The following is a 14,432-nucleotide window of genomic DNA, read 5'->3' on the forward strand; positions in this document are numbered from 1 at the left end:
GCGATACCCTGGACGTGCGCGTACGCGACCTTTACCGCACGTGTACCTCAATGAAACAAAGAATATTATTGGATGGCAAATAACTTCAGTCCAATCAGAGTCACTGTAATTTCATGGCAATGAAAATGGCAGCGTCCATTGGTGGTCACGCTGCTCGTCCTTCAATGAGTTACTGCAAGTCTTGCATTCAACGAAGAGTAATTTTCGTTTCTGCTGCACGTCTGCCAAAGAGGGTAATTCCAAACTGTAGTTCAATGGAAATATCTAATGCAGATTTACATGTGTATTAATCATATTCATAACCTACCACGTTCCAACCGAGGTCCCACCTATAGCATTTCATGTGCAGACGTAATTGTTGCGTCTGCGGGACGCTCGCTCGCTCCAGCTCCACTGCACTTTCTCACTGCATGCATATGCATCTGACTGCACTGTGGCCATGATGGGAGGGCTCTTTGTGTAGTTACAGAAAAACATAGATTCAGGCACCTCTAGTGTCCTATTTCATCAGCAGGGAGCTGGCATTCATGCTTGATAGAAAATGTATATAAAATTTCATCATGAATTAACTTTTAGGCTACCCCACCGTAAATAACCACTTCCACTTGAAACTGTTAAAGTGTTATACTGTGTTAGACTTCTATTCGATACAAAATTCAGGCCCGACTGTTCCCAATGGTTTTGAAAAGACATTTGTCTTTGTTCATCTTCTTCCGCAATTCACAAAAGAGCGCCCCAAGGTTATGTCTTCGAAACTTGTGTAGGCACCTGCGGACAGGTGTGCGTGCAATGCAACGATCAGCTATCTAGCGCATGCACACAATTAAGTTCCAAACTCCTTACTTTATGCAATCAAAGTGTAGAGATTTCATGGTGGTTTACATTGTCATAGCAATATATTGACAGTAAAGCCTAAGGAATCAAATTTTACCCAATGTGAATTATTAATGATCTACCTGGGCCTACTTCTATACAATTTGTATTTAAATTGAAATAATTCAATTTTTAAAGCTTAATTTGATGTCAAAATACCACCATGTATGAGATTCTAAATGCAAATTAATTGCTTTCACGTTCAGGCTGGTCACCTAGAGTTAGTACAGGCGTGGACCGGAAGAGCAGTCTGTGTTTATCATTGGGGATATGTTCAGCGGAGACTATTTGGCTTCATGGAATCGGAGAAGAACCACCGATATAAAAAAAATTTATAAATGTCCTCTGAACAGACAGATATTTGTCTGGTGCAGACGATGAATAAAGTTACACTACAGATTTAGAACTCTATAGAAGACCCTATAACCTTGAAATGGAATGTAGCCATGTATTTTAGGCACATGTGTGCCTTTGTATGTACTATGTATGGTGACCTCCAGTCAAATCTACCACCATTTATGAACAGTACATGTCACTGTCATAAAACATTTAGTTTTAGGGATGTGATCTTCATTGTTTCAAAGTATTCTTGTACAGATCGTAATTTTGCAAGGAACTTACACAAAATGAGTGCTTATATTATTAGAGTGCATTGAATATGGGTGTAAACATATATACACCATGGCTTGACACTAACTTTTTTGGGTGGTGGCCTGATGGGGCCACCAAAATCCTAAATTTCAAATTTTTGGTAGCCCGAGAGAAAAATTTGGTGTCCCGAAAAAAACAATAAAAAACATTAAAAGTCCTTTTTTTTTAATGAGTCAAATATTTAGTTTTATGATAGTAAGAATTAGAAGTTGGACATATCTACTAAACTTCAACGAACTTGCAACACTCACTCTCAGGCACTCAATGATTCAGTCCTTTTCATCCATCCTTTAAAAAAATTTAACTGCTAATGTCCGGCGCAAAAAGTTGCGAATTTATTGACATACTTTTCAAAAAAATTTGGTGGCCCGAGGCGGGCCACCAAATTTGCCCTTTTTTGAAATTTGGTGGCCCGACTTTCATTTTTGGTGGCCCTGGGCCACCGGGCCACCGTTAGTGTCGAGCCCTGTATACACACACAGTGGTCTACATATATCTGAGTAATAATTACAGTGCACAGGTCACTGGTGATATTGATACTGAAGCAAGATCTTGTTTGGTGTTCATTGCTGTGGGTAGAAATGCATATTTCAAGAAACTCTATGCTGTTGAGATCAAACTCTGGCCAAATTTTGCAGAGAAAGTATGGTGTCCTTAAGTGAGCCAGTAGACTCTAAATAGCTTGGTTTCTTACAATATCACAGGGAGAGATGAGGACATGCAGGCCTAGACATCTCCCAACTCATAGACCTGGAAAACAAACTGCAGAACATATTGGGGGGGGGGGGGGGGGGTGCACTTCAACTTTGACCTACATCTGTACCTTGACGTATGTATTTCACTTCAACAAAGGGTTGAGTGGTGGCATCCACCTCATGATTTTCTGCCATTTTGGGCGGTTGCTGGTGAAATGACTGGCAACTTTACTTAATGTAATTGTTCTGCAATATTTCATTTCATGCTTACTTTTTTTTAAAGGAAATGAGATTGGTTCAATTTTGTTGTTGTTGTTGGGGCACTTGATAGGAAAAGGCTAGTTGTACAAGTACATGGTTAGTACACATTTAAGCATAATCCTGTTGGGGTTCTCACTTTGAATTCAGCATAGAATTTAACCTCACCCTTTGCACATATTATTTGTTGTTGTTGTTTCTTATGATGAAATCATCTTTTTGTTCTTGAACAGTCATCATCCACAGTGCCACAGGAAGATTTTCAGACAAAGGTCAGCGACAGGACTAATTGGCACCTGGACACTAAGGTTGAATCTCATCGACATCATGTGGGAGTCCTTCAGGTCAAGCCTGTCCGATTACCAGAACCACTGCTCACAAACATCAATGCTGTCCTTCAGAGTGAGATCTCCTTTCTTAGTGGCTTTTAATGTGTTATTGCAGGAAGTGGGCCTCCTATGGTACACCCAAAACGTGGTAGATTGATTGTTGCCTTCATATGGCCATTAGACTGGCAATTACCTGGTAAACTTTCCCTGTGTTAAAACTGGAGATATTGGCTCAGATATTGTGACAGTTTTCAAAAAGGAGCTGTTGCAAAATATTGATATTTCTTTCTTGTAAATATCTCCATCATGTTGCATTAGATACCCTACTGCAAGGTGTCTGTTTATTGAGTTATACTTCAAAGCTAAAATGGTTACTGAGACTGTCACACTGGCTTTCAGATCATACACAATGTTTTCGTAATGCTACAGATGTAATCATCAGTTCTGCGTAGAGAGCTGAAAGTGAAGATTTAGAATTGAGGCACTGGCTGAATGTGATAAAATTGAAATTCATGCCATTACATTGAATATGTGCTCTTTATTTTAATAATTGATTTTGAATCTGAAGCCATTTTGAACATCACCAAACTTTCTTTCTGTGGTATTGGCATAGTTTGCCTGATCTTTGTGAGCATGAACATTCTTTGCATATTATCATGTCAGGACTTTGTTTCATAGCGGATAAAGCAACTGACATCAGAGAGTGGTTTTCATTTTCGGTGCGTAAACTTACTCTTTGAATATTGTGTTGGTTTCTGATATTTAGGGCAAACCATTCGCAACCTCGTTCCGGAGGCAGCCAAACTATCAAACTACCTGCACAGTCGGAAGAGACCTGTAGAGGAAGCAGAACTGAGGAGTGCAGCAAAGCACCTTTCTGAAGAGATTGGCATGCCAGGTAAAATCATTTTAAGATTCTCTTCTCATTTAAAAATCATGCTAAGCTCATTTTTTCATGATATATTTGTACAATTACATTCTATGACCAACTATCCACTTGGATACATCTTAAAAATGTAATAAATGATGATGACTGACTTTTACCTGTACTTCTTTCCAGGTCTCAATATATTAGCATTTTTATGTCTTGTTTCTGTGACAGGTCAGATGGACTAAAGCAAGACAAAAAAAGGAGAAAAGTTCTATTTATTCAAATTATAGAATTCTTGCATCGAAATGTTCTTCTTGCCACTGATTGATAAATTGTCCTTCATCAATGTAATCGGTTGCAGTGAACTCTATTTATTGTGATTAAGTGCTTGGTCATCCAGTATGAGTGAGCTAAGAAAAGACAGTACAGTAGTTGGTCTTGTTAATCTACCCAATATCCATCATCTCAACGTGACTTTGCCTGATGTCATGTGATGAGTAAAATGATACAATGTATTATATTTTTGTCATGGCTTTTAGAGCCACTGTGTTTCCAAAGATGTGTATTATCCGAATTGTTTATACGTCTGTACAAAAAATAATGTATTTATTTTTATTATTATTATTATCATTATTATTATTATTATTATTATCACTATTATTATTATTATTATTATTATCATTATTATTATTATTATTATTATTATTATTATTATTATTATCATTATTATTATTACTATTATTATCATTATCATTATCATTATTTTGCGCATATCTGTCATGAATACAAAGTGTTTGTTCGGATTGTTTGTTTTTTTATTGTACCCCTAAGATGTGGATGCTGATGAGGTTTCCGGACAATCACTTTCACCCGACACCAAGAAGAAGATGCAGAATGTAATGAAGATCTTGAGGCAGAGACTATACAGGTGGCAAGCTATTGAGTAAGTGTTCTTGGTATTGTTAGGACATGTTAGCAATGAAACAGTGACTTAATGGAATTGCATCAGAACATTTGAGCTATGAAAATGTCCTCTTAACTTTTCGAGGACGAGCTGATTTTGCTACGACACGCATTTCCCATTGACACTTGCCTGAGTATACTTGGGACTTGTCCTCAATGGGTTAAGAAATGCTGACGGAAAATGTGTGCAGTGCCGCATAGTTTTGTGAGTTGTTCAAGCCGTATCAACATTCATTTAAGGTCAGCTATCAAAATAGAGATAAACAGCAGTGTACAACCAACATATGCTCCATTGATCTATGTCTCTTTTTCATGTCTCTCTCTGTTTTCAAAGGTTTTTCTAATCTGTCCAAGTACTTCTTAAGTTTTTATTGTCGCTGGGGTGACAAGACCTTGTGTCTACAAAATGTGAAATGTTCAGGAGAGCCAAAAAACATGGCGGCCAAAGCACTATAGTGAATGGGACAGCCTTTCCTTTAACCTGCCGTGGTGGCTTCATTTTTGGAGTAAGACAGTTGGGATTTGGACAGGATATCACTTAACCCATTATTTGACTATTAATCCAAAAAAGTCATTTTCACCAAAATTGCAGATACAAGGTCTTGTCACCCCAGCGACGTTATGTTTTCCACGTTATTACTCAATGTTAACTTTGTGCACAAGTCTGTAGCATAATACTTTTTGTTCATTTCTATGCAGTATTCTACAATACATGTACAGGCATGCATATATCACAGACACACTCGCATAGAAATCAAAATGTCCTTATTTTTTACAGGTATGATGACATCAGGAGTTTGGCATACATGATAGCAAGAATGCCAGCCAACTATGCTGCACTGTACAGGGTTTTCAATGAGGTAACTATATCAATTCTGATGAGAATTCTGTATGCCTTGAATAATTTCCATAAATCTAAAACCATTTCCTTTGTCTTTGTTTGCTCAGGGTTTGAGTATTTAGTGCTCTTTTGACAATGTACTGTGAAGAGATGTTATAGTTTTGGGTGAGAAGGGGATTCAGGTTTAACTTTATGCAAGATGATTAGAAATCACTTATATTAAATACTAAAGAGCATACAATTCTAAGAGGAATTCAAAATTATAGGTCCTAATAAAAGATGAGCCTCACTTTTTTTAGGACCTCTGCATTTTTAATTGCCATGTTTTTGTTATGTCTCTGCCATGTCAAAACCGATTTTCATCATATATACTTTTGATTCCTCTTAGAATTGTATGCTCTTTAGTATTTCATATAAGTGGTATATTATCTTGCAAAAGTTAAAACCTCAATTCCCATCTCAACCAAAACTGTACCATCTCTTTAACTTTCACTAAACGTGTGTTCTGCGATACAATTACAAGTGTCTACAACATATTCTTTGTTTATGACATCATCTGCAGATCAGGCATCGTGATCCAGACTTCCAGCCAAAGAACATTCTAGATTTTGGGTCGGGTGTTGGCACAGCAGTATGGTGAGTTTACTGTCTGCACAAGAATGATTAAATGTACACAAAGGAGAAACAAAAATTACATGCAGAGAATGACTGCAATACTGCGAAATACAATACAATGCTGGACAAAACTTGATGTAAAGAAATCTGACATGCATGCCTGAAACCCGTTCCGTACTGAATTCTGAAATCCCCATAGACTTAATACACAGGCCGCCAGGTTCCCGTATGGAACGGGTTTTTCTCTTTCTTTACGGCAGAACAAATTGATTTGTTCTTCTATTGTTTTTTTTTTGTGTGTAGGTTTATTTGTTTGTTTTTTTTTTTTGTTTTTTTTTGTGGGGAAGGGGGCTATAGATATAAGAAAGTGATTATATCTCAACACCAAGATTCCACTGCAGGAAGATCACCTTTGGATAAATGTGATAAATTCTTTCCTACAATCTGAGACGCTCTTTTTGTTTTTCGAACTGGGACATAAAGAAACTGGGTTTTTGTGCTCGTTTTATAGTTGTAAGAATGAGCTAAGCATGATTAAGATTTCCTAAGCTTTTACCCTGAAATGTATGTAAGCGAATCAATCAAAGCAAATGGCCATGATTGGATGACGTACTGTTACATAACACATCCACCATTGAGATATATTACTCTATTCACTCTTTTTATCATCAATATCATTGATTCCTTTAAATCCCAGGGCAGCTAACAGGGTGTGGGGTGAAGTAATCAGGGAGTATTACCTGGTGGAGGTCTCCAAGTCCATGAACCAGCTCTCAGAGATGTTACTGCGGAAGGAGGAGGGTAAAGATGAGCTCCACATACCAAATGTCTACTTCCGATACTTCACACCAGTTGCTCTCAGGGTAACTAATATATGAATATTTTTTGGGGGAAGGGGAATGAGTGTGTATTTGATTTTTATTTGAAAGTTATTCATGTCTGGAATTTCCTTCATTAAGAAAATAAAAAAAATAATACATTTCTCATTTATTTTTAATGCAGACATTGGTTAATCTGAAGAAATTTCCTGCTTATTTAGACATTAAGTTTGAGAGTACTGAAGAGGATCTTAGTTTGATGAGATCAGACTTTAAGATAATATGTGCCATAACAACCTTTTTTTTTTTTTTAGTAACAAAAGAAACATTCTTTTGTATTGTGTCCTCTCTGTTCTGCTATCTTTGGAACAAAACAGAGATGTAATGAATGAGGTTTCATGTTCCTGAAGAAATTACTTTACTGAGTTCCCCCTGGAACTTCTGTTTATCCAGGATTTAGCTTAGCTTAAAATAATTTTGTAAAAGAGAGATTTTGGTGTCATCATTTCATTATTTGAGGACAAAAAAAAAAATCAGAAGCAGTAGGTTTATGGCATTTGTAGGTGAATGACCAGGAAGTATATTATCTTTCCTTTATCCACACCTCTTCAGACGAGATACGGCGTGACCCTGTCGGCCTACTCACTACTTGAGTTGCCGTCACTCAATGACAGAATAAACACAGTTAGGAATCTGTGGCGTAAGACATCGGATTACATGGTGCTGATTGAGAGCGGAAACTATGAGAGCTATTTGGCGCTCATGGAAGTGAGAGATGCCATACTTCAGGTGAGTCCAAAGCCAATGGTGGTGTGTTATCCTAAATGAGTATCTCACTCCCCTGAGTACTGTTTCAGCTCAGCCAGCAGGGAACCAAAGTGTCCTAATCAGTGATAAAATGTGCCCAGGGACACCATGGTCATCATGCCCAGAAATGAAGAGTGCACATTCTAGTGGAAAACTCAAGACAAGTGTTGAGCACAGTAAATAGAACTTTCAACGGAACACCCCCCTTTTACCATGCGACCAGGAATAGCGATTTCATGTATCCCCAATAATGTGAAATTACTTCCAAGTGAGTCTCCTGCCACTAGTGTATGCTTTATAGTTTTGGCAGAGTATTGATATCAGGTATTCAAACAAGAGGTAAGAATGTGTAAACTACAAGAGAATCTACAAAAATAGCACTCCATGGTTGTAGATCCCTTGATGAAATAACTACCTTTTGTCTTGACGGAGGTGGATTTAAATAAAATATCAGGTATGATTTGACGCATGACACAAGTGCCAAACTGATGGTACTTGGAGGAAATGATTATAGACATTAGAACTCATGGCAAGATGAAGTGGACACTGAGTTCCTTCAAAAGAGTAACTCGTTCATGCTTCCATATTTACACAATTAATACCATACTCCTGTGTGAGAATTATACATACTGATGCAATATAAACAGTCCTGATCAGATCTCATCAAAACCAATATGGTATTACAGATCACATACAAAAGGTTTATACATGTATATTTATTTGTGTGTGTGTATATATATATATATATATATATATATATATATATATATATATATATATATATATATATATATATATATATATATATATACATGTATATATATATATATATATATATACACACATATTTATTTATTTGTTTATTTTCATTTTTTTCTGTTGAAGGAAGAATGTGGCGAGCCAGAGGGGGATTTGAGGGAGGAGAAATCAACTGATCTACAACAACCAATACAAGATAGACTCATTCAGGATGAGGAGCCAGTGGGAGGTCATGTGTTTGCACCAGTAAGTATCAAAGAGGCAGAAAGTTACCGTACTTCACAGTGACGGACTGACTTCAATACATTTCATGTATCAGGAAAAATTCTTCTTTCTGCTTCTGTGGTCAGAAGTTGGAGTCAAGTTGAAGTATATTCTTCAGAAATTACATAAAGAACAATATCATACACAGAAACCATTCATGTTTGTATAATCAAATCATCTACCAGAAACATTTCATGTTTGTGTAATCATCAAATCATCTGTTGGTAAACATTAGTGTGTCAATGATACCATGGTACGTACTTGTGTTTCTCTTGTTAAAACTATGCAGTGCCCCCATGACATGCTGTGTCCCAGACTTCAGGAGCAGAGGGGGACCCCGTGCAATTTCACACAGACTTACCATCCCCTGCCTCAGTACGTGGGACCAAGGGCAAGCGGCCTGAAGACGGAAACCTTCTGCTATGTAGTTCTTAAGAAGGGTTCCAGGCAGACTGATGGTGAGGGCTAAATTTTACATGTACATTTGATGTACAGTCAACCTTGCTTAAGTTGACCTCGCATAAGTTGAATAATCGCCTGAGTCGAAGGTCTTTTCAAGTCCTTTTCTCTTGAAATGCTATTGATTTTAATCCCTTTTAAGTCAAATTTTATCTAAGTCAAAGCAATTTCTTCAGTCCAAATAGATTCAACTTAGGCAAGGTTGACTGTATAATCATTTTGTTTTCTCGAAGATGTGCAGAATCATCAATACAATTATTTGTGAAAGCAAATAATGTATCTTGAACAAATCATTTATGTTTGATTTACTGTCTTGATATTTGCATTATTTATCTCAGTGTTGTATCCTTGCAATGCTGTAAAAGAAGAAATTTTTGCATTCATGAAACTTTCACAAGGAATCAAGATTTTCAAAAATAAGATGCACACAATAGTGTTTGTCTACACAGTGTGTTGAATTCCAGTGACACTTCGTGAAAGTTTCGTGCCACAAATGTTTCTGGTTTTACAGTAAATGTTTATAAGCATCATTGAAACTTGGTCTTCTCTGTTGCTGTTTTTTCACTTTATCTGTTGGACAGCACTGGCACCATGATGTGCATTTCCTTTAAAAAAATTTTGTGGGATAATGTATGTCACGAGCTATTCTGATCGCAGTTGCAATAAAGACATTGAGTTTTTGGACTTGTTTAAAAGAGGACAATCTTTCAATTATATGATTACAATAATAACAAGGTTTATCCACGTTGCTAAAACTTCATGACTGTGAAATTAGTTACTTGCAGTATCTTATTGAAGATTAGAATAAAGTCTACTCATCATGTGTGCCATTATGTAGGTTTTGCAAGACAGTATTATATGAATTAATGACTAGGGTGGGATATGTTTTTAAGGGGGAAGAGAACTAATTAAATCATCTTGCATTTTAATCCCTATGAGTACCTTGCTACATTGGAAACTCACAGAAATTTAAAAAGTGAAGTTTGTAGGCTAATGTTTCCATTTGTTAATTCTACTTTCTGTGCTGTAAGCTTCAAATTGGCCACGCGTCGTGCGACCTGTGCTGAAGAAATCGCGCCATGTGATATGTCGTCTCTGCCGTCCCGATGGCAGTCTTGGTGAGGCAGTAATTACCAAGTCAAAACACAGCAAGTGAGTGAGAAGTACAAATAGATTGACACCTCTTTCATACCACCCCTCTCATCATATCTACCATCTCTGTCTTCTGGTAGAATACATTGTAAAGGGATGGTATAGTTTTGGTTGAGGTAGGTGATAATTAGAAACCTCTTATGACATATGAAAGAGCATACAGTCTTGAGAGTTGAAATTTCAGTATGTGAGTGAAATAAAATAGAAGGATGTGACTAAGTCAATTTTCCAAAATTTATGACATACATTTTTATGCCATTTCATGGTCAGTATGTATAATTTCAACCCTTACTTTGTGCGTTCTGTTGAAAAAAATGGAAAAAAAAAAGTTCAAATTGAAATTCAATTGAAATGGGCATTCTGGTACCTGATGGATTCAGTGGAGCTCTGTGTGTCCTAGCAGTTTCTATGTTACCACCTACACCCTGGACATTATACCCAAGCCCTAGGTAGCTATGTGAATGGATAGGATTATGTTGGACAACCAGTTGTGTGTGAGAGTAGATTTCAAATACCAGCAAAATTTTTGACCTTTAATTATTATAACGAGAAAAGCTAAGTCTTGATGTAAATTTGTTGAACGCTTGCCCTTACATTATGCTCTTTGGGCATATTTCTCAACAAGTCATTTAAAGATAAGAGGAGTATTTGCTTTATTTTGGGAGAAAACTTCCCACAACGGTTGGCGAGAGACCCACACTACTGGCATATTTATTAATACAAACTGACCAACATTGTCCAAGCCACTAAAAGTGTAACACATTCAATATCTTGCCATCGTTTTATGCTTGCCTCCTTCTCATCTCATTACCATGTTGCAAAATTGCTGAGAAAAAATGTTCAGTATTAGAGCAATAGGTGTATTGTATTGGTTGCTTTGTATCTCACAGGGATTTGTACCGGTGTTCCCGCTACACAAACTGGGGGGACATGCTCCCAGTGCGCCCAGGGGATGCCAGCCCAGGAAAGGTATTGGAGGATGGAGATGATGAAGAAGAGAATATCACCCAGTGATAGCACCTGCTCTCCCATCAATATCCTACTAACTCACTGCTAAGAATACATGCTTTGTCAGGAGGAAGATTTCTTGGTTTACCAGTTCATGCAAGCTGTATGTTTCAACCTCAAATTAACACATATTTTCATTTGCCTCTCCCTCCTCCCCCCCCCCCCCCCAAAAAAAAAAAGAAACAAACCAGGGCCCCGTTTCATAAAGCTGTTTGTAAAGTTACGAACAACTTACGAGCGACTGGTGATCAGTTCTGATGTGCTATACTTATCAGAATTTCCATAATTTAGCACAAGAACTTATCACCAGTGGCTCGTAAATCGTTCGTAACTTTACAAACAGCTTTATGAAACACCCCCATGTCCATGTTTCATAAAGCTGTTTGTAAATTTACACGACTTTATGAATGACTAGAATATGAAGTGCATTATGTGTGTTTTTTTCCTAACGTTTTTACAAAGTACAGCTGTATGTCAATATTTAAGAGTAATCATCATCTGCAAATTTCAACTTTAGCTATTGAAATTAACAATGATTAGGAAACTCTTAGCTTGCCACATTACAGTCGTTCGTAAAGCTGTGCGTAACTTTACAAACAGCTTTATGAAACAGGGCCCTCAGGAGAGAACTTGACCACCATATGCTGATTGAAGCTGTAGTTTTGGTTGCCCTTGTGCTGAGTGTTTTAGTGCTGTCCCTGAAATTGAGCGGATATTTCTAGAAGACGTTCCAAGTGATCAAGTATGATCAAGTATGAGTTTTTAGCACATCCAGGTCTTGATTGGTAAGCTGAATAATTTCGAGTTGATAGGGATGTAATGCAGCAGAGGAATAGTCACAGGAATAATTAGCAATGCCTTCTCCTCTGGTCAGCCAGCCATAACATGGGACAGATCCTGTACACTCAATGACAGCTTGGTCTATTCTTTCTCTCATTACCTCACATCCTAAACCTCCTTCCTGGGCGTCGCTGCTCATCTTTGATTTTGTTGCTGCATTATCTTGGCTCTTCTCTGATATCATTTCATGTGTTTAGGTGTCTTACCTTGATCTTGATCTTAAACCCCATGACCTCCTTTGTAAACACCCAAGGGTTTGAGCATAGCAAAAATGGTAGGTGGCAAATACTATGTTCCAGCTGTATTTAGAGGGCCAAGCTACTGTGTATGCCATATACATGTATTTCACGGGTGTTTAATTTTCACAAATTTTGCGAGCCAGGTGCTATTTGCAAATTCATGAACAAGCATTAATAAAAATTCTGATCCAGACAAGAATTTGACATGCATGCGTACACATACTGGTATGCAATACATGAACAAAGTTTGTGATAATACTGTACTCCACGATCATGATTTTAATCTCTCGCAAAGTTGTCGGGAAGTCATGTTTGGCAAAAAAATTAGACTCTCTAAAAATATATGGCATATACAGTACCTCTTTGCGGAATCAGGGAGACTTGGTAACTCTGCTAAGGCAACATATTCTGGTTGGCAATTTGACCAGCAGAATTTATTATTGTATCAGAAATTATTGAGGCATTGTAATGAGATGATGTATATTGTTTACTTCAATTAAATATAGACAAAATAAATGTCCATTTGTTCGTTTGTGTGGTTATTGTTTTAGAGTTGTGTTCTTTTTATCTTTTTAGTGTGGCTTCTCTTTTTCAATTAAATTTTACAATGAAACTTCAAAACCTGATATTGTAACAAGTATTTTGATTTAACAAAAATTAATGCATCAGGCTAAATTTGTTGAAGTAATGCTACATGTATATGACTCTTATATGCTCCTTATAATAGACTGTATGGTGAAACAGCATAGGTAATACTGTACACATTTTTTTTTTCTCTCCTCACAGTTTCATTCCATCTCACACAAGACATGCTTGTTTAGACACTTTAGTCAAATGCCAGTGTTGTCATCCTAAGCTGAAGGCTCATTAGGGTAGAATATAGTGACAAGAAATAAATACAGTCTGACCTCTCCTATCTGGCCTCCCTTTATCCAGATCCTTTTATTATCCGGATGCGATCTTGGCGTGTTTTGTTTTGTTTTTGTTTTGTTTTTTAAATCTAAGAATTACGGGGAAAAGGGGGATTTCAAACTCAATACTTCCTACACAAACTCACACAAATTACATAAATGTATTACTTGACATAATTAACATACATTCACATCTAATTTTCATCTAAATAACATGCATTCAGATATTCACTACCCTCAAATCACAGCAAGAACATGGACAGAAAACTTTTCATTGAATCAGGGCATGGTACAGGCGACTGTTCTTTGGCAGCTGCATGTATTAAACATCGAGTCTCCCATATCCAGCCAAATCCCTTATCCAGATGAGCGCCGGTCCTGACATGTCGGGATAGGAGAGGTCGGACTGTATTATCAGAGTAAACTCTTAAATCGAGAATTCCAAAGAGAAAAACGACAACAGTGACAACAATATTTGGTGTTCTATGAACATTCCAACGTTTATTAACATTCTCCATGTAACATACATATGGTTGCCATATTTCGTTACATAGAGTGCCGATACGTCTGCTGTACATGATGTTATTTTATACACATGTAATAATGATACATCTAAGTATAAGCAGAAGCTCGAGTCGCATTTTCCTTGCGCTGTTTTTATCAAAAATACTTCCCGGACTCAGTTTTCGTCTTATACCAACAATCAATCCAACCAAGACACTACTGGTAATCATGTACATCCTATGTTTATAAACTGGTCTTCTCTCGTTAATGTAGTGTAATGCTGATTTTTTTTTTTTTAAATCCTGTCGACAATGCAGGGACAGAGTCATGCATAGAATATCCACACAGATAGGACTACACATTCTGAACCAATCAAAAGTTTGCGAAAATTGGGTCAGGCTTGCTCGGTTGCATTTCTCCTCAAAGTAAACAAGCTGTGGTGGCAGAGAAAACAACTACTGTATCAATTTTCAACAGAGACCATCCAGGATTTCCCCAACTTTGTGTCACAGTACAGTCGAGTATCTTTATCATTCCATCAAACTTCAATCACTAATAACCCACAGCAGTCTTTC

The 14,432-nt window shown here is 37.1% G+C and overlaps 1 protein-coding gene across 1 annotated transcript; it reads left to right on the plus strand.

The window, feature by feature from the left end:
* The first annotated feature begins 125 nt into the window (after nucleotides 1–125).
* LOC139728388 (ribosome assembly protein METTL17, mitochondrial-like) lies at nucleotides 126–11,369 on the plus strand. The gene is made up of 12 exons (XM_071639331.1): nucleotides 126–197; nucleotides 2,711–2,879; nucleotides 3,573–3,704; nucleotides 4,509–4,620; nucleotides 5,419–5,500; nucleotides 6,044–6,117; nucleotides 6,794–6,959; nucleotides 7,527–7,703; nucleotides 8,607–8,726; nucleotides 9,034–9,202; nucleotides 10,235–10,355; nucleotides 11,246–11,369. Exons 1-12 carry the CDS (start codon nucleotides 126–128, stop codon nucleotides 11,367–11,369), a joined length of 1,518 nt encoding a protein of 505 aa, XP_071495432.1.
* Nucleotides 11,370–14,432: the final 3,063 nt, after the last annotated feature.

The sequence above is a fragment of the Diadema antillarum genome, unplaced genomic scaffold (assembly GCF_040938485.1).
Source record: "Diadema antillarum isolate AM-2024a unplaced genomic scaffold, OU_Dant_1.0 seq00000177_RagTag, whole genome shotgun sequence".
NCBI classification, from domain to species: Eukaryota; Metazoa; Echinodermata; class Echinoidea; order Diadematoida; family Diadematidae; genus Diadema; species Diadema antillarum.

Bases quoted from the DNA above. Each gene is read 5' to 3' on its own strand.
- LOC139728388 (XM_071639331.1), top strand. From the start codon at position 126: ATGGCAGCGTCCATTGGTGGTCACGCTGCTCGTCCTTCAATGAGTTAC. The intron at 4,621-5,418 runs GTAAGTGTTCTT...TATTTTTTACAG, and splicing joins TACAGGTGGCAAGCTATTGA to GTATGATGACATCAGGAGTT. The intron at 6,960-7,526 runs GTAACTAATATA...ACACCTCTTCAG, and splicing joins TCACACCAGTTGCTCTCAGG to ACGAGATACGGCGTGACCCT.